This window comes from Ahaetulla prasina, chromosome 4 (assembly GCF_028640845.1).
Source record: "Ahaetulla prasina isolate Xishuangbanna chromosome 4, ASM2864084v1, whole genome shotgun sequence".
NCBI classification, from domain to species: domain Eukaryota; kingdom Metazoa; phylum Chordata; class Lepidosauria; order Squamata; family Colubridae; genus Ahaetulla; species Ahaetulla prasina.
In genome coordinates, this window is record NC_080542.1 from 114,767,114 (window position 1) to 114,794,859 (window position 27,746).

At 40.4% G+C, this 27,746-nt stretch overlaps 1 protein-coding gene across 5 annotated transcripts in view; it reads left to right on the top strand.

The window, feature by feature from the left end:
- SLC25A13 (solute carrier family 25 member 13) overlaps window positions 1–27,746 on the top strand; it is a 174,907-nt gene that overhangs the window by 95,659 nt on the left and 51,502 nt on the right. For all 5 annotated transcript variants that reach the window (XM_058180121.1, XM_058180122.1, XM_058180123.1 and 2 more), the window contains 5 exons: window positions 6,253–6,391; window positions 7,261–7,354; window positions 7,501–7,585; window positions 13,360–13,444; window positions 15,667–15,825. In XM_058180121.1, coding sequence (XP_058036104.1) covers window positions 6,253–6,391; window positions 7,261–7,354; window positions 7,501–7,585; window positions 13,360–13,444; window positions 15,667–15,825 — 562 coding nt within the window. The remainder of the gene's footprint in view (window positions 1–6,252; window positions 6,392–7,260; window positions 7,355–7,500; window positions 7,586–13,359; window positions 13,445–15,666; window positions 15,826–27,746) is intronic.

Here is a 27,746-nt window from a genome sequence, read left to right on the forward strand (position 1 = left end):
TGAAACAGTGTATGTCCAGCATGTGAGGGGTCTGTAAATATTTTCACAGCCCTCTTTTTGACTCGTGTAGTATACAGGTCCTCAATGGAAGGCAGATTGGTAGCAATTGTTTGGATTATATTGGATACATATGCAAGTTACATATACTTATTAATCAGTATTTTAAGCCAAGCAAAGGCTAAATGACCTTTAGTGTATGTTGATAAATTTTATTCAAATTTACACGTTTGATTTTTGGAGTTTTCTTTATACAAGCTATACATGGTCCAGTGGCTCTATTGATTTCTATTTATATATAGTAGTCATAAAATTGCATTTTAAGTTTCAACAAAAATAGATTTGGACATGATTCATATTGTTGGCCCACATGTGGCAGGAATGTCATGTAACTGCTTGGAATTTGGCCCTCTGACTGAAAAAGTTTTTATGGCCCTGTTCAACATGATTCCTTTTGTTCAGGGTCCCTAGCTTAGTAGTTGAGCATTTGATTTGAATGCATGAGAGTTCAAGTTTCAATCCTTGTGGTTCCAGTTTAAGGAATTCAGGTAACAGTGTAAAGAAATACTTTTTTTTTTGAGACTTTGAAAAACCAGTAATTGAAAACTTGCTGGATAGGCCTATGACCTGATTAATTGTAAAGTACATTCATGTTGGAAATTGTGTGTGTGTGTGTGTGTGTGTGTGTGTGTGTGTGTGTGTGTGTGTGTGTGTGTAGGTCTTTGGTTATTGGGTTTTCTCCGCGTAAAATTGGAAGTGTCTTGGCGGCGTTTCGTGAAGTCTCATTAAATCATCTTCAGGCTTCAACCGTGCTTCTGGGAGCAATGTGTGATTGCAGCTGTTTCTTCCTTTTAACTGCTAGTGGGGTTTGAACTGATTGGGTGGGAGCTTGGCTGTGCTCTGATTGGATGGGGTTTTTGTGCTCTGATTGGCTGGGGTGTGTCCTGTTTGGGTGGGGGCTTGGTTGTGCTCAGTTAGTCTGAGTTGCAGGGGATTTGAGCTGGTGAGCTGCACTGCTGTTGTTTGGCTTCGTGTTCGTGGTGTGCTACATCTTCATAGTGGGTGTCAGTCTGCTGCATGTATGGATTGGAGGGTTTGAAATGGCTAATGTTGCAGCTGCGGTCTGGCTTCTGGTCCTTGGTCGTGCTTCTGGGAGCAATGTGTGATTGCAGCTGTTTCTTCCTTTTAACTGCTAGTGGGGTTTGAACTGATTGGGTGGGAGCTTGGCTGTGCTCTGATTGGATGGGGTTTTTGTGCTCTGATTGGATGGGGTTTTTGTGCTCTGATTGGATGGGGTTTTTGTGCTCTGATTGGATGGGGTTTTTGTGCTCTGATTGGATGGGGTTTTTGTGCTCTGATTGGATGGGGTTTTTGTGCTCTGATTGGATGGGGTTTTTGTGCTCTGATTGGATGGGGTTTTTGTGCTCTGATTGGATGGGGTTTTTGTGCTCTGATTGGATGGGGTTTTTGTGCTCTGATTGGATGGGGTTTTTGTGCTCTGATTGGATGGGGTTTTTGTGCTCTGATTGGATGGGGTTTTTGTGCTCTGATTGGATGGGGTTTTTGTGCTCTGATTGGATGGGGTTTTTGTGCTCTGATTGGATGGGGTTTTTGTGCTCTGATTGGATGGGGTTTTTGTGCTCTGATTGGATGGGGTTTTTGTGCTCTGATTGGATGGGGTTTTTGTGCTCTGATTGGATGGGGTTTTTGTGCTCTGATTGGATGGGGTTTTTGTGCTCTGATTGGATGGGGTTTTTGTGCTCTGATTGGATGGGGTTTTTGTGCTCTGATTGGATGGGGTTTTTGTGCTCTGATTGGATGGGGTTTTTGTGCTCTGATTGGATGGGGTTTTTGTGCTCTGATTGGATGGGGTTTTTGTGCTCTGATTGGATGGGGTTTTTGTGCTCTGATTGGATGGGGTTTTTGTGCTCTGATTGGATGGGGTTTTTGTGCTCTGATTGGATGGGGTTTTTGTGCTCTGATTGGATGGGGTTTTTGTGCTCTGATTGGATGGGGTTTTTGTGCTCTGATTGGATGGGGTTTTTGTGCTCTGATTGGATGGGGTTTTTGTGCTCTGATTGGATGGGGTTTTTGTGCTCTGATTGGATGGGGTTTTTGTGCTCTGATTGGATGGGGTTTTTGTGCTCTGATTGGATGGGGTTTTTGTGCTCTGATTGGATGGGGTTTTTGTGCTCTGATTGGATGGGGTTTTTGTGCTCTGATTGGATGGGGTTTTTGTGCTCTGATTGGATGGGGTTTTTGTGCTCTGATTGGATGGGGTTTTTGTGCTCTGATTGGATGGGGTTTTTGTGCTCTGATTGGATGGGGTTTTTGTGCTCTGATTGGATGGGGTTTTTGTGCTCTGATTGGATGGGGTTTTTGTGCTCTGATTGGATGGGGTTTTTGTGCTCTGATTGGATGGGGTTTTTGTGCTCTGATTGGATGGGGTTTTTGTGCTCTGATTGGATGGGGTTTTTGTGCTCTGATTGGATGGGGTTTTTGTGCTCTGATTGGATGGGGTTTTTGTGCTCTGATTGGATGGGGTTTTTGTGCTCTGATTGGATGGGGTTTTTGTGCTCTGATTGGCTGGGGTGTGTCCTGTTTGGGTGGGGGCTTGGTTGTTAAAGTGTTCAGTTTTGGCGATAGTTCTGGTCTTTAAAGTCAATATATGTCCTGTGACTTTAAAGTGTTGGACCAGGGAAGAAGTTGGTTCCTCTTTTGACTCGTGTAGTATACAGGTCCTCAATGGAAGGCAGATTGGTAGCAATTGTTTGGATTATATTGGATACATATGCAAGTTACATATACTTATTAATCAGTATTTTAAGCCAAGCAAAGGCTAAATGACCTTTAGTGTATGTTGATAAATTTTATTCAAATTTACACGTTTGATTTTGGAGTTTTCTTTATACAAGCTATACATGGTCCAGTGGCTCTATTGATTTCTATTTATATATAGTAGTCATAAAATTGCATTTTAAGTTTCAACAAAAATAGATTTGGACATGATTCATATTGTTGGCCCACATGTGGCAGGAATGTCATGTAACTGCTTGGAATTTGGCCCTCTGACTGAAAAAGTTTTTATGGCCCTGTTCAACATGATTCCTTTTGTTCAGGGTCCCTAGCTTAGTAGTTGAGCATTTGATTTGAATGCATGAGAGTTCAAGTTTCAATCCTTGTGGTTCCAGTTTAAGGAATTCAGGTAACAGTGTAAAGAAATACTTTTTTTTTTGAGACTTTGAAAAACCAGTAATTGAAAACTTGCTGGATAGGCCTATGACCTGATTAATTGTAAAGTACATTCATGTTGGAAATTGTGTGTGTGTGTGTGTGTGTGTGTGTGTGTGTGTGTATGTGTATATATATATATGTAGGTCTTTGGTTATTCGGGTTTTCTCCCGCGTAAAATTGGAAGTGTCTTGGCGGCGTTTTGAAGTCTCATTAAATCATCTTCAGGCTTCAACCGTGCTTCTGGGAGCAATGTGTGATTGCAGCTGTTTCTTCCTTTTAACTGCTAGTGGGGTTTGAACTGATTGGGTGGGAGCTTGGCTGTGCTCTGATTGGATGGGGTTTTTGTGCTCTGATTGGCTGGGGTGTGTCCTGTTTGGGTGGGGGCTTGGTTGTGCTCAGTTAGTCTGAGTTGCAGGATTTGAGCTGGTGAGCTGCACTGCTGTTGTTTGGCTTCGTGTTCAGTGCTACATCTTCATAGTGGGTGTCAGTCTGCTGCATGTATGGATTGGAGGGTTTGAAATGGCTAATGTTGCAGCTGCGGTCTGGCTTCTGGTCCTTGGTCGTGCTTCCTGATCAGTGTGGGTTTGGGTGTGCTTTCTGGGTGGATGTGTGGTGGTGACATCCTGTGTGGACCTCGTGAGTGTGGGTCTGGTGTCATTCCTCGTGTTAGGGACACGTTTGTCAATAAGGGCAGGTTTCCAAATGGCTGGTAGGCGGGAGGTATCATCTCGTTTGTTCATGCTGTGTGGGCGTTTTTCTATCTCGATGGCTTCTCTGATTATTCTGTTGTTAAAGTGTTCAGTTTTGGCGATAGTTCTGGTCTTTTTAAAGTCAATATCGTGTCCTGTGACTTTAAAGTGTTGGACCAGGGAAGAAGTTGGTTCCTCTTTTTTGAATGAGTTCTTGTGTTCTTCAATGCGTGCACAATGGACAAACCAACAGAAGAATAAGTGCACGCATTGAAGAACACAAGAACTCATTCAAAAAAGAGGAACCAACTTCTTCCCTGGTCCAACACTTTAAAGTCACAGGACACGATATTGACTTTAAAAAGACCAGAACTATCGCCAAAACTGAACACTTTAACAACAGAATAATCAGAGAAGCCATCGAGATAGAAAAACGCCCACACAGCATGAACAAACGAGATGATACCTCCGCCTACCAGCCATTTGAAACCTGCCTTATTGACAAACGTGTCCCTAACACGAGGAATGACACCAGACCCACACTCACGAGGTCCACACAGGATGTCACCACCACACATCCACCCAGAAAGCACACCCAAACCCACACTGATCAGGAAGCACGACCAAGGACCAGAAGCCAGACCGCAGCTGCAACATTAGCCATTTCAAACCCCTCCAATCCATACATGCAGCAGACTGACACCCACTACGAAGATGTAGCACGACCACGAACACGAAGCCAAACAGCAGCAGTGCAGCTCACCAGCTCAGATCCCCCTGCAACTCAGACTAATTTGAGCACAACCAAGCCCCCACCCAAACAGGACACACCCCAGCCAATCAGAGCACAAAAACCCACATCCAATCAGAGCACAGCCAAGCTCCCACCCAATCAGTTCAAACCCCACTAGCAGTTAAAAGGAAGAAACAGCTGCAATCACATTGCTCCCAGAAGCACTAAGCTGAAGCCTGAAGATGACGAATGAGACTTCAAACGCCGCCAAGACACTTCCAATTTTACGGGAGAAAACCCGAATAACCAAAGACCTACATACAAACACCGAAAACCTCAGAAAACAAATATATATATATATATATATATATATATATATATATATATATATATATATATATATATATATATATATATATATATATATATATATATTCATCTTCAGGCTTCAGCTTCGTGCTTCTGGGAGCAATGTGTGATCGCAGCTGTTTATATATATTTGGGGGGGGGGGAATAAAAAGGGAACTTTACCACCCCAGAAAATGCATACATTTTTTGCAATATTCTATATGTAATGCAGCTTGCAATCTCTTTATAACTGAGCACATTTATTTTATAAAAATTAAATTTAGTAAGCATTTCGTTTTGTATTATAAATTCTGCAGCTGCTGATCAGTGCTGTATCTCATAGAAAGAGGTTGATATTTGCTGGGCCACAGTTTTACATTTTAAAAATGTGATTTTTTTTTCAAAATTATTACTGATGGACAAATTGCCTCATTCATATTCTGGAATTATCTTATCTTGTTTAAAAAGTCAACTTAGTTTATGGCAAAAAATTAACTGTTCTGTGTTTTGGGAAAAGCAACATGTGATGCCTTACCTGTCAGAATTATTCAGTTGGGCATATCTGATGGATACTGAATATATTCAAGTTGAAGGAAGCTTAATGCTTGCTTAAAACGGTATCTTTAAAACATGTATTTTAAAGCTATGGTTTCTTTGAAATCAATGACTCAATTGTAAAAGCAAACCTTAAAAAATCTTAAGAGATATTTCATTGTTATTTATATGTTAAGTGATGTCCTCTGTACTTAAATATTAAGACAATGACATTCCCTGTTTCTCTTTTTTAGCATATAATTTTATTTTTATAGTTCCCCCAATTATGTACACTAATAGATGTACATTTATTTGCATTTTTAAATCTTTAGCATTTGTTCATTAGAGAAAATAAAGCACACTATAATATTTTTTTTGACTGCAACAGAATTGAAACTTGAACTCTCTAAATTATCACTAGCCATGTTGTTATAATTCTGCATATGTATTTGTTTAGGTTTAACTAGAACAGGGAAAATGTTTGTGTGCTGGTCATGATTAACTTCAGTAACCTAAGAATCTATTATGGTCTTTTTTTAATTTTGCATTTTAAAAATCCTCTGCTACTTCCATTGGTGTTTTAGAAAACTAACAATCTTCCACAAGCCCTCCTCCATGTTACAACAAATATATTCAAATTATATGATTGAAATATAAACTTCAGTCTAATATCTTTTTTTTATCTTCCTGCTTTTCTCATTACTTGTTCTGTTCTAGGCTGCTGGAGGTACTACTTCTCATCAAGTCAGTTTTTCCTATTTTAATGGATTTAATAGCCTTCTTAATAATATGGAAATTATTAGAAAAATCTATAGTACTCTGGCTGGACATAGAAAAAAAGTGGAAGTCACCAAAGGTTAGTTGAAATTCAGTAATGAATTGGGTGTGTGTGTGTTCCATTTTCCTTATCTTTTCAAGGTATCAGTGGGATAGGTAAACATTGATAAACACTTCCCTCATCTGGTATCACATGATAAACAATATAAAAATATTTTCTGGACATAAAAAGAATCCCATGTGTCTATTATTTGTGCTTTCCCTTTTCCAGTTGCACTCATCTGTTACAATTAACTGGTAAATCTACTTTGACTTTTTATTTTTAAAAATCATAGTTCTTAAATAGGGCTGCACACCGAGTGAACAGTGGATGCAAAGATGTTTTTCAAGTATAAAAACTTCCTAGGGTTGATGCCAAATTGGCAGCCTATTAAAGTGACCTTCAAGGATTGTTAAAGAATTCCATAAAGTTGTACTGGCATTGCAGTAAGCTGATCTACAAGCCTGGAACAAGATGTTATCAGCTCTGTCTAACCGCTTTTATAGAGAACTCCCTCTGTAGTGCCAAACCTCCATTAATATAACCTACTGGGACACACATGGAAGCAACGTTCCACATCTCTGTCTCCTTCTCTTCTCTCTCTCTTTTTTTCCATTCTGGCCCACAACTGATTGATACCGTATGTCAAATATCCTAAATCCTGCTGTTAGCACTAAGCTGTAAAGGCAGACTGTTTTTCTTTTTTTTGCACGATGGATAGAGTATTTAAACATACATTTACACAGTGGCAGGCACACCATTTGTGGTATTTACCCCCCTTCTTTTACAGCATATTGGTTTCATACTAAATGTTGGTGATTCCTGGGACCTTTGTAGATTGGTCTCCTTGTTGTTTGATTAGTTTTCCCTTCTGTATTCCACACCCACCACCCCTTCTTCTGTTGCAGAGGAGTTTGTTCTGGCAGCTCAGAAATTTGGACAGGTTACACCCATGGAAGTTGACATCTTGTTCCAGTTAGCAGATTTATATGAGCCACGGGGGTAAGTTGAAATTACCCTTTTCTTTGCTGTGGAAAAAAAAATACGAAACAGTATGGTTGAACAAAATACCGCCCACCATTGCAGGTATCTTATTTTTTCATAATAGTTGATGCAAAATTAACTTTTGTGATTGCTTGTTTCCCCAGACGTATGACAATGGCTGATATTGAAAGAATTGCACCTTTGGAAGAAGGAACTTTGCCCTACAATCTGGTTGAGGCTCAGAGACAGGTAACACAAGATGAGAAAGGATGATGTAGATATTATTTTTTACCTTGTATAGTTCTTTCTTATGTAAAGTTCCAACTCTGTTGTAGTGAAACTATACCTACTGTTTTTGTGGATTATATAAAACTGAGTAGTTCAGTTTTATTGAAATTGGATCACTCAACCATGAAACAAAAGTGCTAGGTAAATTTATATAGGATTTTGGCATTTTGTGTTGTACGCTATACTCCTTCAAAACTAGTTTACAATAATTTAAGATCCATTATTTTTTCCTCGAATCTTAATTTGTATTTTTATAGAGCTCTTGTATTAGAAGATGATATGATGCAAAAGACAATAAAAATGCCTTTGCCAACATCTGAATTTTTATATTGGTCTGTTGTATATATTGAAAACTGACACAGACCTGGGTGTAGTTCTGTTTTTCTAAAGCTATCACTTAAGTCAAACCAAATTCTGTATGTTGAGAGTTTGGAAGGTTCCCCCATCCTCCCTGCTCTGAGTCTGAGCACAGACGCCAGTTTGACCACAATGAGTTGATACAGGCTACATTTTTGGGTGTAATAGGCCTTGAGCCAGGCCCTCCTCACTTGGCTGCCTCCTCCCTCCCAAAATCACCCTACAACAACAGTATATTTTTAGCTTTGCTTCAGAATAAGTATGATAGGAGAATGGTTTTTTACCATTTTCTCAGAAAACCTGTATGAAAGATTACCCAAAGAATAAAGACCAGAGATATTAAATGGAGCCCATATTGGAAGTTGCTATAGATATCACCAGGGTTGGGCAGAATTCAATAGCTAGGAATTCTGAAAGACAAATGAAGTTTGGGACCAGTGGGACAAATATTGAATTTGAGGGCACAGTCTATGGTATTTTCACTTAAAAGAAAAGCCATGATGTACAAGGAGTTTTCTGACAAACTGAAATTCAAGGGACATATATCAGGTATGGAAGGAACATATTAACTAAAGAAGAGCCAAAACAAAGTAGTAGTAGCCAGGATTGGTATGAATTTTAATACTCCCTTGGGGTAAATACAGTATCTTAAAAATCATATTAAGAATTTCCAACCTCATTTCTAATTTAAGGGAAGTTTTTGAACACCTGGGCTCAATTGTGGGTTTTGTGACGATCTTTTTATTGACTTGCCTTCTACCATCTTTTTCATTTTTTCCCCAATCCCTCTTTAAGCTATGATAAGAAATAATAAAAGCAAAAGTTCAAAATAAACTAAATGCTAAAAATAATTTTAGAATGTACCTTTGTAAATATTAGGAGAAATAATTGATTGTGGGCAGGGGAGAGTATCTACAAGTTACTGAAAAATCTCCCATGAACCCTATTGAGAAGATGGTAAAATATAGGTTGAATGCTCCTAGTATTAACTGGCTCAACAGTGTTGAAGTTACTGTTCTCAAAATATTTCATTATTTGTCTCAACATCATTATTAGAAAATTTAAGGATTCCTTACTGTGCGATTTCCTAATGAGAATGAGACATACCATCTTCAAGGTATATTCTAGTCCCGATACCATGATTTCCAAAGTGTTTTGTAAATGTCCAATTCTATGAATATTCTGTTCAAGTGATCGGTTCTAGATCCAATATTTCTTGTGACATCAAAATTTTCTATGGATGTTGAGAATTGTGTGTGTTTGTGTGTGTGTGTGTGATCAATTGAGATTCAAAATAAGAAAAAAAGCATTACAAACTACATAGCACAAGCTACAAATGGAGTGTTTCTATAACTGGGGAAAATGTTTTAAGCACAACAAAGGCTTTACATACCCAGGGGGATTTTTCATCCTCTTTTTCCCACTGCATTGCAAAAATCTGAAAACTCCTGGGAAGCTTTATATTTGAGAATAGGTAAGAACTTTATCTGGAGCATATTTTAAGATGATTTTGCTGTCAGGATTCCGACCGACGCCCTAATTAAATCATGAGCCTCAAGCCAAATTTCAAAAGAAATTCAATTATTTATTAGGAGCACCATGTCGGCACGAACCAAGTGAAGCCAACTCTGACCTCACTTAGTTCGCGCCTTCGCTCTGACCCTGTTTCCCCACTCCCCTCCAAGGTATGTCATCAGTCACATACCCAAACAAAGCAATTTTGTGGGCTATAGAAGTCACTCCCTTTGGCCACTCTAGGTCTCCTTGGAAATGGCCTTGACAATTGTTGGCTGGAATGTGCTTTGTTTTGACTGATGGTACAAGTTTCTTGATGCAGCTGTGAGGCTCGGTTCCCCATCCCCCTGCCTATCGCAACTCGAGAGCAGGTCAGGAATGCTTCACGAGTTGACATTTAACTTATTTGAACTTCCCAAACCATACAGATCCTAGAACCAAAGCACAACCATCATACTTTGATAGTTATACTTTTTCTGAATATTGCAATGCATTTTCTAAAACTAAAAATGCATAGGTGACTGTAGATGAGGATAAGAAGGCATGTTATTGGGAGAAGTTATGTGCAAAAAATGGGTATGCTGGGAAATCTGCACGCATGATCGAACATATGTTGGAAAATATGCATGAAAATACATACTGAAAATTTGTATGTAGAAAATAATAACATAGATTATGCAGAAAACTTGATGAATATGTTGGAAAAATATGAACTTGAATAAAATAGAGTTTGACCAATATGCCAATTTTACATGGTTTCTCCACACGAAGTTAGGAATAAGGCCCATCTGGAATTTAGAAACCACTCTTAGTCAATCAATGAAGACATTGCAAGGCAGATGAAGCAAGTGTAAAACTACTTCTGTTTGCCTTACTGTGAAAATTAAATGCCAGAATTTTATGTAACAAAAACAAACTTTAAAAATATAGCATATGTAGTATTCTGGATCTAACTGGAATTTCATTGATATGGATTTCAACTAACCTTTAAAAAGCATTTTAATAATGTAAGTCAAAGTACTTTATTAATTTCACCAATTTTAAACAGATTTTATTGGTTACAGATAAATTCTAATGTTAAAGTCTTGTTTCTGATTAACATTAAATAACTGGCCAAGCTGCAATAAACTGAACAATAAACTAAGATTTCTTGAGAGGGATCAACTATTGAGATTGCATTTTAATCTTCTTGTTGCTTAGGATTGGTATCTTTGATTTTTAGGCTGTTCATTAATATGATTTTTTATATTTTATGTTTGCAGTATTTTATATTGTTATTTCTATTTTGTTGTTGTGTACTGCCACTTTCAGTAAGATGGGTGGCTATATAAATTAATAAATATATGATTGGTTTAATTTAAGAAATTGCATTACATTTCTTTTATGAAATTCTTGTCCTGAAGATAGGACAAGAAGCAATGGATGAAAACTATTCAAGGAGAGAAGCAACCTAGAACTAAGGATAAATTTCCTTACAAAACAATTAATCAGTGGAATAACTTGCCTCCAAAAGTTGTGGAAGTTCCAACACTGGAAGTTTTAAGAAGAGATTGGACAACCATTTGTCTGAAGTGGTGTAGGGTTTTTGCTGCCTGAGTAGGGAATTGGACTAGAAGACATCAAAGGCTCTTCCAACTCTGTTATTCTGTTAAACTATTCCTCCTACCTCTTCATAGCAGTGTTCCCTTAAGTTCCTTATTTATTTATTTATTTATTTATTTATTTATTTATTTATTTATTTATTTATTTATTTATTAAATTTGTATACCGCCCTTCTCCCGAAGGACTCAGGGCGGTTCACAGCCAATAAAAACTACACTACATATTTGCATATTTTTAACTCTTTCCCCATACATTCGCGGAGCTGCACAAACCAGATAATGAAAATTAGTGAAGAAAATCATTTATTTTCAGTCATGCCCCACATTTTGACATATTTTTTTATGGAAAACACTTTTCAAGCAAATCAGATATTCTGTAAACGGAATACAGAAATAATGATGGACAAGTTGGATTTTCTTTTAGGTGCAAATAGCCCAAAACCTGAAAGAGTTCCTCTGTAAATTAGCAATAATTATGGGGACAGTACCACTTTGGTTTCCATTGAACAATGCTTATTTTTTACCCCAAATGAAACAAACATTATAAATGCTATTGGCACCTTAAGCCAGGTTGATAGTACATGTAGCCACCACACTGAAGCACAGCATGACGTAATGGTTCAAGAATAAATGTTAGGATAAATGTTCATCTTTGTGTCTTTTTTGCTATTCAAATATTGCTTATATATTCTATATCCATGGTGGCGAACTTATGGCATGCATAAGTTCCTCTATGAGGGCACGTGCACTGTGGCCCCACTACAGACGCACACACAAAACAAGTGATGGGCAGAACAGGGCTCTGATTGGTGGATGCGGTTTTGTTCTGCGCCTCCCATTTAAGTTGATAGACAGCCAGGGGCCTGTTTATGAATGGTCCCCGCTCCTTTCCTTTTGTTTTGAAAAACCTTTTGCTTTTTCCCCAATTCCCTCTGGTAGTTGTCATTTGCTTGCCTTCTTTCAAAAATTACACAGATACACAAGCAAATAACCTGTTCATTGATGAGACCTAATTGCAAAGAATGGGCTGTATGTATGTGTGTGTGTAAGACTAGACTAGAGAGATATTGCACACTGCTCTCTATCTCTGCAGCAATAACAGATCCCTTGCTGCCCACCTCCTCGCCCTGTGCTTGGTCCCCTTGGTGTTTTCTTTTCCTGTGGCAGAATTCCTCAGATCATGTGCAAAGTGCCTTCATGTGCAGAGTGCCTTTCAAATCAACCCCTGCAAATTTTCAGCCCTCACCAGAGCAATAGAAAGGAGAGAAGGAGAGGACACTTTAGCTTCGCCCTTCTTCGGTCCGGCTCCCTCCCGCCTTCCTGTGCCTCGCAGATCCTTCACACTCACCTGCTTCCCTGCCGCATTCCCACGAGGACCGCTCCCCCGTCTCCTTTCGGGAGCCCGCCTTTAAGGCTAGCCGGGCTCTGCTGCCTCCTCTTATCCTCTCCACACCAGCGGCAGCAGCAGGTAAAGGTAGGTGGGCTGCCCTGGGACTTTGGCAGGGTGTCCGGAAAAGATCAGGCCTGGGGAAGGGAGGGCGGTGGTGGGAACCCCGCAGATGCTGAGACCTTCCCTCGCTGGAAGGGCTTGGCTGACCCAATGCAGGGGCGAGGACAGCAGAGACGTCGTGGGGATGGTGTGTGTGTGTGAGAGAGTGAGTGAGTGAGAAATAGTGAAAAAGACTGTGAGTATGTGTATGTGAGAGAGACTCAGATTGCTTCCATTCTCCTAAATTTGCACTCTCAAAAGTTCAGTTTGTCATCCAATTGCCTGATTAGATCCTTCTAAGAAGAGTTCACTGACTTTGTTGGGGTTTGAGAGGGGGAGAAAAAGAGAAAGAGAGGGAAGGAAAGAGAGAGGAAGGGAAAGAGAGAGAAAAAGAAAGAGAGGGAGGTGGTGGGAAAGAGGGAGAGAAAGAGAGAAATTATATTACAAAAATTTATTTTTTCTTGTTGCTAAATGTAATATTTCAAAAGCAGGGGGGGGGAATGAAGAGGCATAAAAGTACATTTGTCAGTTAGGTGAACTCTGCTTTGTTTATCATTATTTTAGGTAGTAAAACCTCATTATTCAGGTTAAATTGCCATGTTGGTTTGCGATAAATAAGTGGGTTTTGGGCTGTAGTTTGGACGCTTGGTCTCTAAAAGGTTCGCCATCACTATTCTATATTAATCTGATTTTTCTCCTTCTATTCCTTCTCCTCTTCCTCATCCTCCTGTTTCACTAACCCAAACCTTTTCTCTAAATTTGAAATCTTGCAGCAAGCTCCAACTGATGTGGCTCGACCTATTCTCATCCAGATAGCAGAATCTGCATACAGGTTTGCCCTTGGTTCAGTTGCTGGAGGTTAGTGAATTAATGAATGAATGACAGAAATATTAGCTTGACTTTTTTTTCTCCTCTGCATAGCTTTCGACCTTCATTATCCTTTTTTTTTTCACACAAAGCTTTTCATCTTATTGTCATTGCATCAAAAATAATTTGACCTTAGCTATTTGGATTCTTCCCTGATTGACTGATGAATTGATTATTGATTTACTTTTTAACATTTGGCTCCTTTTCATTAAAATCCAAATGGGCCTGGATTTTCCCTTGTAATTATATGCAGTATTCCTGTTCCAAATTTATTTCAGCCAAGCCTTTTTCCCCCCAGAATCCTCCACTTTATTCATATCACCGTCATCAGTTTCCTGTGCCCTCTGAATATGCTCAGAAGGAACAGCTTGAAATATTTTTTTCCATTTTCATGACAAAGGCAACTGCATGAATAGTGCCAATGTCCCCAACTCAGACTGTGAACAATCCGGGGCAAGCAAATTTTTTTCTTATATATGAGGAAAAAATACCATAGATTCCTGTCCTTTTCTTTGGGAGTAAAAATACAACAACAGAACTTTAATTCAACAAGCTGTTCCTCTTCTGACACTCAAAATTATCTCAGTGCTATTGTTCCTTGTTTAAAAAATAGCTTCTTTTACTGTTATTATTACTATTATTTTTCACTTTGAGTCATTTTGTCTATTGGCCACTGCCTGTACAAGTCCTGGCAAGTATTTTGGAAGTGGCTTGCCATTTCCTTCTTCCTAGAATTAACAGAGAGGCCAGCTATGCCTGTTGGGGACTAGAATTTATGGTGTTGTTATTTCCAGCTTGGTTCCTTTAAACCATCATACCAGACTGGTTCTCTGCTTTTATTTACTGAGACTTACATGCTACTTCATTCAAGAGATTATGTGGATTACAGCCTGCTTAGAGTAATAAGATTAACAACCATAAAATAACAAGCAGCAAGGAACAGCAAACACTTCAGACACATTGTTCAGACAAAGAAAATGTGGCAGCATATTAGTTGCTGACCAGTTAACGTTTGGGAAGGATGTCTTCTTTTTTTCAATTGATAAAATTGATACCTTATTTTTGTGGCCTGCTATGGTGCTACTGGTACAATTGAATTTGTAAATATTGTATGTTAACTAATATAATACCAGTTATTATAATAGATGTGTATGTATATACGATGTGTGTGTGTCTACACATACATGTATATATGTGTGTATACAGGTAGTCCTCAACTTATGACCACAATTAAGCCCAACGTTTATATTGTTAAGCAAGACACTTGTTAAAGGAGTTTTGTCCCATTTTACAATTATTCTTGTACAGTTGCTAAGTGAATCACTTTAGTCATTAAGTTAGTAACCCGGTTGTTAAGTGAATCTGGCTTCCTCATTGACTTTGCTGGTCAGAAAGTCGCAAAAGGTGGATCACATGATCCCAGGACTTTGTGGCTGTCATAAATATGATTCAATGGCCAAGCCTCTGAATTTTGATCATGTGACTGTCTGGATATTGCAGTGGTCATAAGTTTGAAAAATGATCACAAGTCCCTTTTTTCAGTGCCATTATAACTTTGAATGATTACTAAATGAACTGTTGTAAGTCAAGGACTACCTTTATGTATATGTATATGCGTGTATATGTATATAAAGTAATTAATATATATTATGTTATATAGTGTCACTCTTAATAAGGTCTTAATTATAAAGTCCTTTGTTTCATTCTTATTTTCATCTGTTCATCACACAAAAAGTTAACAGAGAAAAAGGATATATGGCTTGTCCTTATTTAACTTTAAAAATAGCTCCTTTGTTATGGCTGGTTGCTAAATGAATGATTTCTAAAACCCATGCAGTTTGGGTTCAGATTCTGGGTTTTTTTGTCATCCGTTTTGACTCATAACTCAAGCAAAAGAAATTGATCCTGAAATGGGAGCTTCCAGGAAAGGCAGAAGAGGTTCTCCCCTTGCCTTGTTGCCATTAATCCCTAACATCTTCTATAATTTTCACCTTTTTTATGCCTTTCAAATAAAAGCCAAGGGCAGTAGAAGAAAACCTTTGAAATTCAGGAAAAGTATGATATTGCCTAGGAAGTAAAAAGTAGGGGAGGTTTAGCAGGGGCAGGATTACATATTATGTTCTGGTCTAGTCACTCATGCAGTTTATGAACTCTAAATAAACTTGAGGCTGTGAGGCTTAATAGAGAGGTTTTCTTTCCTTCTTATTTAACAGCGGTTGGAGCCACTGCTGTGTATCCAATTGATCTGGTGAAAACACGAATGCAGAACCAGCGCTCCACTGGGTCATTTGTTGGAGAGCTGATGTACAAGAGTAGCTTTGATTGCTTCAAGAAAGTGCTGCGTTATGAAGGATTCTTTGGGCTATACAGAGGTCAGTATCCAGATGTTTTAGTTCTAGTTCAAGAGGTTTGATGCCTGTTTATATTTTCTTAGTTTTGTTCATCTTGAGTCCAAATGGGAGCTTTTGGCATTCTCTAGGTTTTGTGCTACAAAATGTGAGCTGTATTGCACTGATTGTTACCAATTTGGATGATGTATTTTCACTGGGTCTGTGTCTGGCCGCTCACCCCAATTTCAAGAGCAGCAACGAATCTTCTCACTAATATACTATATATTTTTTTGGACATTTTTCCCCACAAAACCTAACATAAGCAAGTTTATAAAACATTTAAATAAAATAATCTTGTTTAACAGAGAAAATTGCATAGTTTTTTATATTATGGACTGCTTCTATTATTCCAGAACATTTTTATGGCTTCCAAATTATAATACTGTATTTTCTCCTTTGTAGTATATGAATATAAGCATTTTTGTCATTTGCTAATTGTACTCTCTCCTATCAGGTCTGATATGGCTCTCTTAGCTAGAGCAGCCACTTCTATGCAAAATGCACAATTACTTCAAAGCATGCTGTCAGACACATTTGAAGTCCTCTAATGTTAATAATAGCTTCCCCTTAACATATTTCTACAATACACATAGCAATGGTGATCAAGAGGTCAACATTGTAGTTTGAGAAAAAACATAATAAATCATCCTCAGTAATCATGAGCTGGTACATCAATTGTATTGCCTATCTTTTTCTTGTAACGAAGCGCCCAAGTTATATATATCTGTGCAGGAAAAATTGTTTGATCATGCCAAAAAGCAGTGTCATTGTTCAATTTTTTAGTGTCTTGATGAATGAGTTGCCAGCAGTTTTATTTTTGACCATATAACTATCGGTAGAGGGAGAGATGAAACTGAAATCACAAAGACATATGGCACCTTGAGCACTGGCAATCATGGGAAGTATGCCAAAGCCACCAATGTTGTAGCAGATTCAGTAAATCCCTAGAAGGAACATTTATTTTATCTTAATTCTGGAAATAGGATTATCATTAAAATTATAATTTAAGAAGAGAATAAACAACAAAGAGGGAAATGTTAAAATGTAAGTGAGTCTGACAATAAATGTATCTAAACTTTGTCTCATAGGAATCTCAGGAAGAATCTGGTCTCAAAATTTATTGTTTATCTTTCTATTTGACTAATAAGGCTCTTGGGTTAAATAGATCACTGTCCCTGAAGTAACAAATAAATTAAATACTTTTTAAAATGTTTTTTTATTTATTTAATAATCAAATTTATATGGCACTTATATCATAAAAAGGTACAATAATCCAATAAATGTGTAAACAGTCCAATAAATGTTAAATGTTGTACCTTGATGAACGTATCTTTTCTTTTATGTACACTGAGAGCATATGCACCAAGACAAATTCCTTGTGTGTCCAATCACACATGGCCAATAAAATTCTATTCTATTCTATAAAGTACATCAGGGGTGGGTTCAAAACCCGTCACTATCGGTTCTGTTGTGGGCGTGTGTGCACACACATTGCTTCTGCAGAAGCGTCCAGGTGGTGAGCGAGCCTCCCGCCACTACCGATTCAACCCGGGACAAAGTAATATTAAATTGATATGCCAGCCACTTTACTGTCAGGCAATTCTAGGCACCTTACAACATCATAAAACCAAACATGAAAAATATTAAAATGAACAAAGATTAAATTTAAAACCAGAATACAGTGGATTGGAGGACTGGAATCTTCTTCCTAGACCATTAATCATTTCCACTATGACCAATAGTTTTTGAGGTTCTTATGGCAGGGTCAAGAGGCAGATTTCACCTCAACAAACATCATGTTCCACAGGGTGGAAACCATGGTAGAAAAGGCCCTTCTCCTGGACCCTGCCAACCAGAATTCCTTGATTGACAGGGTTTGCAGCATGCCCCTTCTTCTGTCACCAGTGGATAGGCCAATCCTGTTAGAGTGAGATGCTTTCTTAGGTATCTTGGACTCATCCGTTAACATCATTAATGCAGGTATTCATTAACAGGTTTTCTTTCTGTTTTTTTTTTTTAGTGAAAGTTATTTATTTTCCATGCTTTAAAAGCAATAATTTTGGATTAAATCTAATTGATTATATGTAAAGTATAGTGTTTTTTTTTTCTAATTCAAACTTGTTCCCAGGCTTATTTATTTATTTATTTATTTATTTATTTATTTATTTATTTATTTATTTATTTATTTGATTTCTATACCGCCCTTCTCCCGAAGGACTCAGGGCGGTGTACAGGCAAGAATAAAACAGACGGTACAATATACAATTTAAAATGCAGTTAAAAAAATTATTTTAAAATTAGCCTGAGAAGTAAAATATATAATAAGCTAAAAAAACCCAGTTAAAATTAATTTCTAAGAATTTAAAAATTTGTTAAAATCAATTTAAGCCAGCCCCGCTGCTTAATAAATTTAATTTAATAAATTTAATAAAAAGATGTGTCTTCAGTTCGCGACGGAATGTCCGAAGGTCAGGTATTTGGCGTAAACCCGGGGGAAGTTCGTTCCAGAGGGTGGGAGCCCCCACAGAGAAGGACCTTCCCCTGGGGGCCGCCAGCCGACATTGCTTGGCGGACGGCACCCTGAGAAGTCCCTCTCTGTGAGAGCGTACGGGTCGGTGGGAGGCATGTGGTAACAGCAGGCGGTCCCGTAAGTACCCAGGCCCTAAGCCATGGAGCGCTTTAAAGGTAGTAACCAACACCTTAAAGTGCAATCGAAAGGCCACAGGTAGCCAGTGCAGTCTGCGCAGGAGCGGTGTTATATGAGAGCTACGCAGAGCTCCTTCTATCACCCGCGCAGCTGCATTCTGGACTAACTGAAGCCTCCAAGTGCACTTCAAGGGGAGCCCCATGTAGAGAGCATTACAATAATCCAAGCGAGAGGTAACGAGCGCATGAGTGACCGTGCACAAGGCATCCCGATCAAGGAAGGGGCGCAACTGCCGAACCAGGCGAACCTGGTGGAAGGCCCCCCTGGAGACAGCCGTCAAATGATCTTCAAACGACAGCCGTTCATCCAGGAGGACACCTAAGTTGCACACCCTATCCTTTGGGGCCAATAACTCGCCTCCAACAGTCAGCCGCGGCTGCAGCTGACTGAATTGGGGTGCCGGCATCCACAGCCACTCCGTCTTGGAGGGATTAAGCTTGAGCCTGTTTCTCCCCATCCAGACCCGTACGGCTTCCACACACCGGGACAGCACTTCAACAGCTTCATTGGGGTGGCCTGGGGTGGAGAAGTACAGCTGGGTGTCATCAGCGTACAGCTGGTATCTCACCCCAAAGCCACTGATGATCTCACCCAACGGCTTCATATAGATGTTGAACAGAAGGGGCGAGAGAATCGACCCCTGCGGCACCCCACAAGTGAGGTCCCTCGCGGTCGACCTCTGCCCCCCTGTCAACACCGTCTGCGACCGGTCAGAGAGATAGGAGGAGAACCACCGATACACGGTGCCTCCCACTCCCAATCCCCCCAACCGGCGCAGCAGGATACCATGGTCGATGGTATCAAAAGCCGCTGAGAGATCTAATAGGACCAGGGCAGAGGAATAACCCCTGTCCCTGGCCCTCCAGAGATCATCCACCAATGCGACCAAAGCTGTCTCCGTGCTGTACCCGGGTCGGAAGCCGGACTGGAACGGGTCTAGATAGACGGCTTCATCCAGGTATTGGGGTAGCTGTCGCGCCACAGCACTCTCTACAACCTTCGCAACAAAGCGAAGGTTGGAGACTGGACGATAATTACCCAAAATAGCTGGGTCCAGGGAGGGCTTCTTGAGGAGGGGTCTCACCACCGCCTCTTTCAAGGCGGCAGGGAAAACCCCTTCCAACAAAGAAGCGTTGATAAGCCAGCCTCGTGTCACCTCCTGAGTGGCCAGTACCAGCCAGGAAGGACACGGGTCCAGTAAACATGTAGTGGCGTGAAGTCTCCCCAACAACCTGTCCACGTCCTCGGGAGCCACAGGGTCAAACTCATCCCAAATGGACTCAACAAGACGTGTCTCCTCTCCCTCGCTTGGATCATCCCAATTTCGGTCCAGACCATCCCGGAGCTGAGCGATTTTATCGTATAGATAACCACTAAACTCCTCAGCACGCCCCTGCAACGGGTCATCCCGCACCTCCTGATGAAGGAGGGAGCGGGTCACCCGAAACAGGGCGGCCGGGCGGTTATCTGCCGACGCAATGAGGGTGGAGGCATATGAGCGCCTCGCCTCCCTCATTGCCACTAGGTAGGTCCTAGAATAGGAACTAACTAGTGTCCAATCAGCTTCGGAACGGCTGGACCTCCAGGTGCTCTCTAGACATCTTCTCCGGCGTTTCATCTCCCTCAGCCTCTCGGAGAACCAAGGGGCCAAACGAGATCTGCGCCGGGTCAGAGGTCGCAAAGGCACGACACGGTCCAAGGCCCCAGCCGTGGCCCGCTCCCAGGCCGCAACTAGTTCCTCAGTCGTGCCGTGGGCCAGATCCTCAGGGAATGGCCCAAGCTCCGTCCGGAACCTCTCAGGGTCCATCAGGCGCCTGGGACGGAACCGCGATGGTGGATGGCGGTTCGGAAGTCTAGTCGAAGGAGAAAATGATCGGACCATGACATCGGTTCTGTTACTAAATCATCTAATTCCAGATCATTTAACCACTGACCAGAGATATAAATCAGGTCCAGTGTGCCTCCCCCCATGTGCGTGGGGCCATCATTTACCCGAATCAGGTCCAAGGCCGTCATGGAAGTTTGAACTCCCGAGCTGCAGTCGATAGCAAGCCAGCGGATGGCAAGTTGAAATCCCCCATGACTATAAGTCTGGGGGTCTCAACCGCCACAGAGGCAAGTACCTCCAACAGCTCGGGCAGGGCTGTGGTCACGCAGCAAGGAGCCAGGTACGCGATCAACAAGCCCAACTGATTCCTATGGCCACACCTCACATAGAGGGATTCACAACCGCAATCTGAGGGACAGTGGCCTCCCTCGGCTCTAGATCTTCCTTAATGACAACCGCCACCCCCCCACCCCTACCTTGGGCCCTCGGCTGATGGAATGCTCGGAAACCTGGAGGGCACAGCTCAACGAGGGGAACCCCCCCCTCCGGAGCCAACCAGGTCTCCGCAAAGCCCATAAGGTCCGCGGACTCCCCTGAATAAGATCGCAAATCAGGGGCTTTATTAGCCACGGACCGGCATTACATAACATCAACCAAGATCCAGGCTCTGAGGATCATGGCCGCCTGAGGAACCTGTAGGGACTGAGGGGCTGGAGCACGTGATTCCCGTCAAACATCGAGCACGTGCTCCCAACACTCGATATGCCCCCCCCTCCGCCATATCTGCCTCTCCCACTTACCGTACAGATTGAACAACCCTCTAGTCCTGGAACCGAACCTCCCCTGCCTTCAGACCAGATGTAACAATGTCGCGAACAAGCACAGGGGCTGGATCCCTCCCCGACGGGTTCTCTCCCCTACCCGTCAAATCCCTCCCCCCCTCCCAACCCTTAAAATCCCCATTAAAACTCCCCTTTAAAAATCTATTAAAACAACTAATTAAAAAACCCCTAAGCCTCCTGTTTTTCACATGCCACCTCTCGGGACTCCAAAGCCCGTCCTCAAGGTGGGCCCTCGATAATCTGGAGGGCCAAACCCGCGAGAGAGGGGCATCTCGCAGGGCAAGTAGGTCAGCCGCAGTAAATGTTCGCATCACTGAGAAGGTCCGGCAAAAGGCCCATCCTGGGCTGGTCAAGATGATAGCAGATGACAAAGCAGATGGTAAAGTGACCATGACCAGTCTGTCCTGATGGGAAACAGTTAGAGGTAATCCATGTGCGGTAGATGACCAAACCGCTGACTCAGTCAATTCACCACCCCATACAAACAACCACGGGTGGACTATGGAAGAAGGGGGGGAGGAACGATGATAAAGATGTTATTTAAAGATGTTAAATAATGGAGGGGTATCCGTTGGGCCCGTGGGCCTTCCTCAGGCACCACCAGATATCCACACCACTAGGGCAAGGCCACAAACCACCTTGGGCCTACCGGGCCATCCGCCGCCTCAAAGCACCGGGGCAGGCCGCCGCTGCCTACCGCCTCCGCCCGTCCATCGCCACCGCAAGCAGGCCACTGAAATCCCCACCATCCGGGAAGGGGCACCAGTCGCCAAGTCCCGCCAGCAGTCCCAGGGTTCCACCGGCGCCAACGCCCGACGAAGAGAACCAGGCCGCCGCCGCCGAGAGTTCAAAGAGGCCGATGGAGCCCGGGCGGCCCTCCAGATCTTCATTGGGGCGCAGCCCCTCCGGGGCTCCTCCCATCGCCCCCGGAGACGCCCAGCTCCAAAACCCATCCTCGAATTGGCCGAGTCCTCCAGGCAGGAGTCCAGGGGGTCCGCGATGCCAATGCCCCCCCCGCCGCTGCCGCCAAAATGCCGAAAAGGCCGGCGGCGGCTCGGCAGGCCGCCAGGATTACCCTCAAGGCGCCGTGACTCCGGGGCTCCTCCCAACGCCCCTCGGAGTCGCACAGCGCCCAGCCACCCCTCTTTCGGGTGGCTAGATCTTCCTCCATCAGGGCGGGGGCCCAAGATGTCACTAAGGCCCCCCCCAGACCCGGACAGAGCCCGAAAAGGCCCGTCGCCGCTCCCCCGATCAGCAGGGCGGCGCCATCTTGGACATGCGCAGTTCGTAATGAAGGCTTGCTATGTTACCTTCCCTATAAGTATCAACATTTATATTTTGGGGTGTTAGTTCTTATTTTAACATAGCTCACTGTTGTTAAAAATTTAAAGGGTGTGAAGCCATATTATTTGGAAGCAGTTCACTGATTTATTAATGCAATATTGTTACTGTGACCAGTTTTTTTCCCCAGTCATTTTACCTGTTTTTAAGCACTGAATGTGCCTAGGATTGAACATTAGATTTTATGATGCAAAACATCTGCTCTATTGCAGTGTTACATCTGCTTCCTTCTGGCAAATGCTTCATTTCCAACCCCCCTCTCCTCAATTATTTTGCTTTTCTTCTGGTTTTGATGGTTTCTGAGTACATGATATAGAATGCAAGAATAATGTTGTTTTAAAATATTCTGCCTCAGATTCTGGTTGATTGCTATAATGCTAATTGAAAAACTGAACACATGTACACACATTTTTTTAAAAAGTGCAATTCACATTTAATATCATAAATGTATTAAATTCATGTGAACACCATTACCCTGTATATATGCATTTCTAAGTTTGCACATTTTGGTTGGTCTTAGAATTTTTTCAGGCTATTATTTTAAAACCTGCAGTTTATAGCATTGTCATTTACTTGCAATTAAAAATTGGTTTTAAATCATTATGATTGTAAATGAAACAAACTTATGGTGTACTGGAAAATCCTTTAATGTTTGCCCCTTATATTCTTATGAATTATATTAATCCAATAAGTTATTCAAACGCAAGGAATTTTATGCTAATCTTCCTTTTTATCCATGCATGGCAAGTTTTGAAAATTGTTCTGAATTTTATCCAACCTTCTATTCTATATATAAAATGCAAAAATATTGAACAGGAATTTAGATTGTAAAAAAAGAATTTACTTGGACAAGCATGCACCCCAAATATAAATGCTTTGATTTAACTAAGTATGTCTTTGGAATGATTAATTTTATTTACCACAACATAGCACACAGCACATAGGTTTCAAATTTTCTCTCTTTGATGAGCATGAATAATACCATCTTGTGGATCTTAGGAGGCTATTTAAAAAGAAGAAAAAATCTGGGACCTGTTGAATGAAAGAAGAAACAGTCATTCCATACACAATTAATGCAATTGAGGCATCCATATCGAGATCCTCAACATTAGGTTTAAGAATCAGTCCTTAATAGAGGAGCTGCCAAGGATTTGCCACGTCATTCCATATTATCTATCCACATCTCTTTTTCCTTATAGAATTTAATCTGGCTTGCATCATATTCAGCATGATTCTGCTGGATGCAAAAACATCCTTTTTATCAACTGTGTTTAATAAGCTATAAAACTACAAAATTATGAAACATCATCAATCTCCCTAGTGTTGTTACTCTAATAGCAAACTACAAACACTTTTTTATTTTCTCAAGCATTTGACATGTTAGCCTATAAATTCCTTGACTGTTTTCTTAAAATAAGTCTCATTAAGCAATAGAACATGTAAGCTTAAGCAGATATAAAAATGTATACTTAATAATTTATTTTATATACTCCAAATGTGATTGTGTGTGTGTGTGTGTGTGTGTGTGTGTGTGTGTGTGTGTGTGTTTAATTAAATTTATTATATTTTACTCTGGCCCTGAAAACAACTCTGAAAGGTCAACTAAAAAGTGGTATATAGGCCTTTCTAAATACATAAATATATTTGGTGGAAGGAATGCTTTAATATTCAAATCGGTTTATATTAAGTAAAATTATCAGTCCATTTTGCTTCTTTATGGCTGATGAAAGTATTGGTTTTACCATCAAACTACAGAAATAAGATATAGAGAAGCATCCCCGGTGTAAGCTGTCCAACTTCTGTTTGATTTGATCTTTGAGTCTATTGAACTCATAGTCAATAGACAATCCCTGGATGTATTTCTATTAGGTTCAAGCTTTTCATCCTGTTTTTCACAACTGGCTCAAGTGATAGATAGGTAATTGGTTCCATTCTTAAATAGTTGAAATTTCTACTCTTTCAAAGATTTTTAAAATTCAGTTGGAATTGATATATTTAATTAAATTAATTAATTTAATATAATTTAAATCCAATATTCTGTATTTTGCATTTGGGATTATAATAAAGAGATCTTGATCTTTTTCATACACATCCTTTCCCATTCTTGAGGACTGCTATCCTTCAGTTTTTCCTTCTTAGATAAAACATTCATGCTCCTGTAAAATTCAGTAGGACTTAATTTATAGTCCTCAATCATCCCTGTTCCTCTTCCTGACCATAATACAGGTGGTCTTAAATTTTGGTATACAGAAATGGATATAATACTTGAGGTAGGGATTAAAGGAATAAAGCATTAATTCCTGTGATTTGGAAACTATATCTCTGTTGATGCAATTAAAATTGGTTTTTTTAAGCTATTTCACACTCCTAATTCATATTCATTTAGAAATCAACTACAAAGTATTTTTAAGTACTTACTACCAAGCCAGGCATCACCTATGTATTTCATTTTATTTTTTAAGTGCATAACTTTCCATTTCTCCCTTTCTAAATTTTTTTGCTTTCAGTCTGTTTCCTTGATTTAATGAGATTGTTCTGGTTCTCATTTCTGTTTTTCTATAATATTAAGTGTCCTATCTAATTTTGTGTCATCTGCAGCATTTTCTCTTTTCCCAAGTCATTAATAGAAGTTTTTTTTTTAAGAATACAGAATCCATCTCTCAATACATCTCTTTATTCCAACCCTAATTCTAGAATTTTAGTATCTGTATGTCAGATTGAGGGACGCAGTGGCTCAGGGGTAAGGACGTTGAGCTTGCCGATCGAAAGGTCAGCAGCTCAGCGGTTCGAATCCCTAGTGCTGCTGTGTAACGGGCTGAGCTCCCGTTACTTGTCCCAGGTTCTGCCAACCTAGCAGTTTCAAAAGCATGTAAAAATGCAAGTAGAAAAAAAAGGGACCATCTTTGGTGGGAAGGTAACAGCGTTCTGCGTGCCTTTGGCATTGAGTCATGCCAGCCACATGACCATGGAGACGTGTTTGGACAGTGCTGGCTCTTCAGCTTTGAAACGGAGACAAGCACCGCCCCCTAGAGTCAGCAACGACTAGCACGTATGTGCGACAGGAACCTTCACCTTTTATGTCAGATTGACAGATCAGTAGTTCACCATATCTGCTTTCCTTCCTTTTTTATTTGTATTTGTTGAGAGTTTGTATACAGAAGTCAAATCTAAAGGTGAATAAAAAAAAAAGAAATAGGTGCAAGAAAGAGTGCAGAGAAGAGAAACAAAGATGATTAGGGGACTGGAGGCTAAAACATATGAAGAACGGTTGCAGGAACTGGGTATGTCTAGTTTAATAAAAAGAAGGACTACGGGAGACATGATAGCAGTGTTCCAATATCTCAGGGGTTGCCACAAAGAAGAGGGAGTCGGGCTGTTCTCCAAAGCACCTGAGGGTAGAACAAGAAGCAATGGGTGGAAACTGATCAAGGAAAGAAGCAACTTAGAACTAAAGAGAAATTTCCTGACAGTTAGAACAATTAATAAGTGGAGCGACTTGCCTGCAGAAGTTGTGAATGCTCCAACACTGGAAATTTTTAAGAAAATGTTGGATAACCATCTGTCTGAGATGGTGTAGGGTTTCCTGCTTGGGCAGGGGATTGGACTAGAAGGCCTCCAAGGTCCCTTCCAACTCTGTTGTTATTATTATTAAGAAAGGAAAGAAACTAAAGTTATGAAATACCCTAACAGAAAGTCCCAATTATCTCCAGCAGCAGATAATTATAATCTTATAGTCCTTCCCTTTTAGATGTTATACAAACCTGTCACTTTGTCCATATATTTTTCAGTCCTCAAACGCATGAATCATGTTCCAATATCTCAGGGGTAGCCACAAAGAAGAGGGAGTCAAACTATTCTCTAAAGCACCTGAGGGTAGAACAAGAAGCAATGGGTGGAAACTAATCAAGGAGAGAAGCAACTTAAAACTAAGGAGAAGTTTCCTGACAGTTAGAACAATCAATAAGTGAAACAACTTGACTGCAGAAGTTGTGAATGCTCCAACACAGGAAATTTTTAAGAAAATGTTGGATAGCCAAATTTTTAAGAAAATGTTGGATAATCTGAAATGGTGTAGGGTTTCCTGCCTGGGCAGGGGGTTGGGCTAGAAGACCTACAAGGTCCCTTCCAACTCTGTTATTATGTTACTTCATTTGTTTTCTTTCTTTTCAAATCTCTAGATAGGTAGTCCTTGATTTATAACCATTTGTTATAGTTACGTCACTGAAAAAAGTGACTTATGACTATTTTTCATACTTAACACTGTTATAGCATCACCAAGGCCACCTGATCAAAATTCAGATACATTGCAACTGGTTCATATTTAGTACAGTTGCTGTGTGCGGAGACCACGTGATCACATTATGTGATCTACTGACAAACAAGTTAATAGGGAACTAGATTCCCTTAGTATCCGTGATACAAACTTAACAAATGCAATGATTCACTTAACAACTGTGGCAAGAAAAGTTGTAAATTACGGCAAAATTCACTTAACTTCTGTGTTAGCAACAGGAATTTTGGGCTCCATTATGGTAGTAGGCCGAGGACTATCTGTATAAAGTTTCCAGTCTTACAAAAAAAAATTTCTTTTGCTTTCCCCATTTTTTGGTCATTTGCTCCATTTCAGTAATTCACTTTTTTATTATTTATCCAGAATTTCATAAAAGTAATAAATAAATTTTTGACTAGATAATTCCTTATCCTGTGATGCAATTCTGACTCAGGAGATTTTAACTCAAAAGTCAATAGACAATCCCTGGCTATGTTTCTATTAGGTTCAAGTGTTTCATCTTTCTTTTCACAATTGTTATATTTACAAAAGATAAAGACAAAACATGAGCAGAGTAGTTCTGAATTATTAATGGTTCTCCAGTTGTTTTCGACAAAGCAATTTCCTATCTTTTTCATATGATTCTTATAAGAGCAGATTCTAATGACTGAGCATGGGGTTCATGGCTACCAACCTAGATCCACACCTTAAAAACTGGCCAGACGTGGCATTTTGTTTGTCTACACAACAGACTGCATTTCAGTGCACACTTCTTTGAGAATAAAGTCCACTGAATTTAGTGGGACATTGTAGAAGATGTGCATATTGGTAATAGCACATCTGCATGTAATTTCACTCACTGAGGCAAAAACAGATAATCTAATCTCTCTAGTATTTTGGACTGTCAGCTTCCAT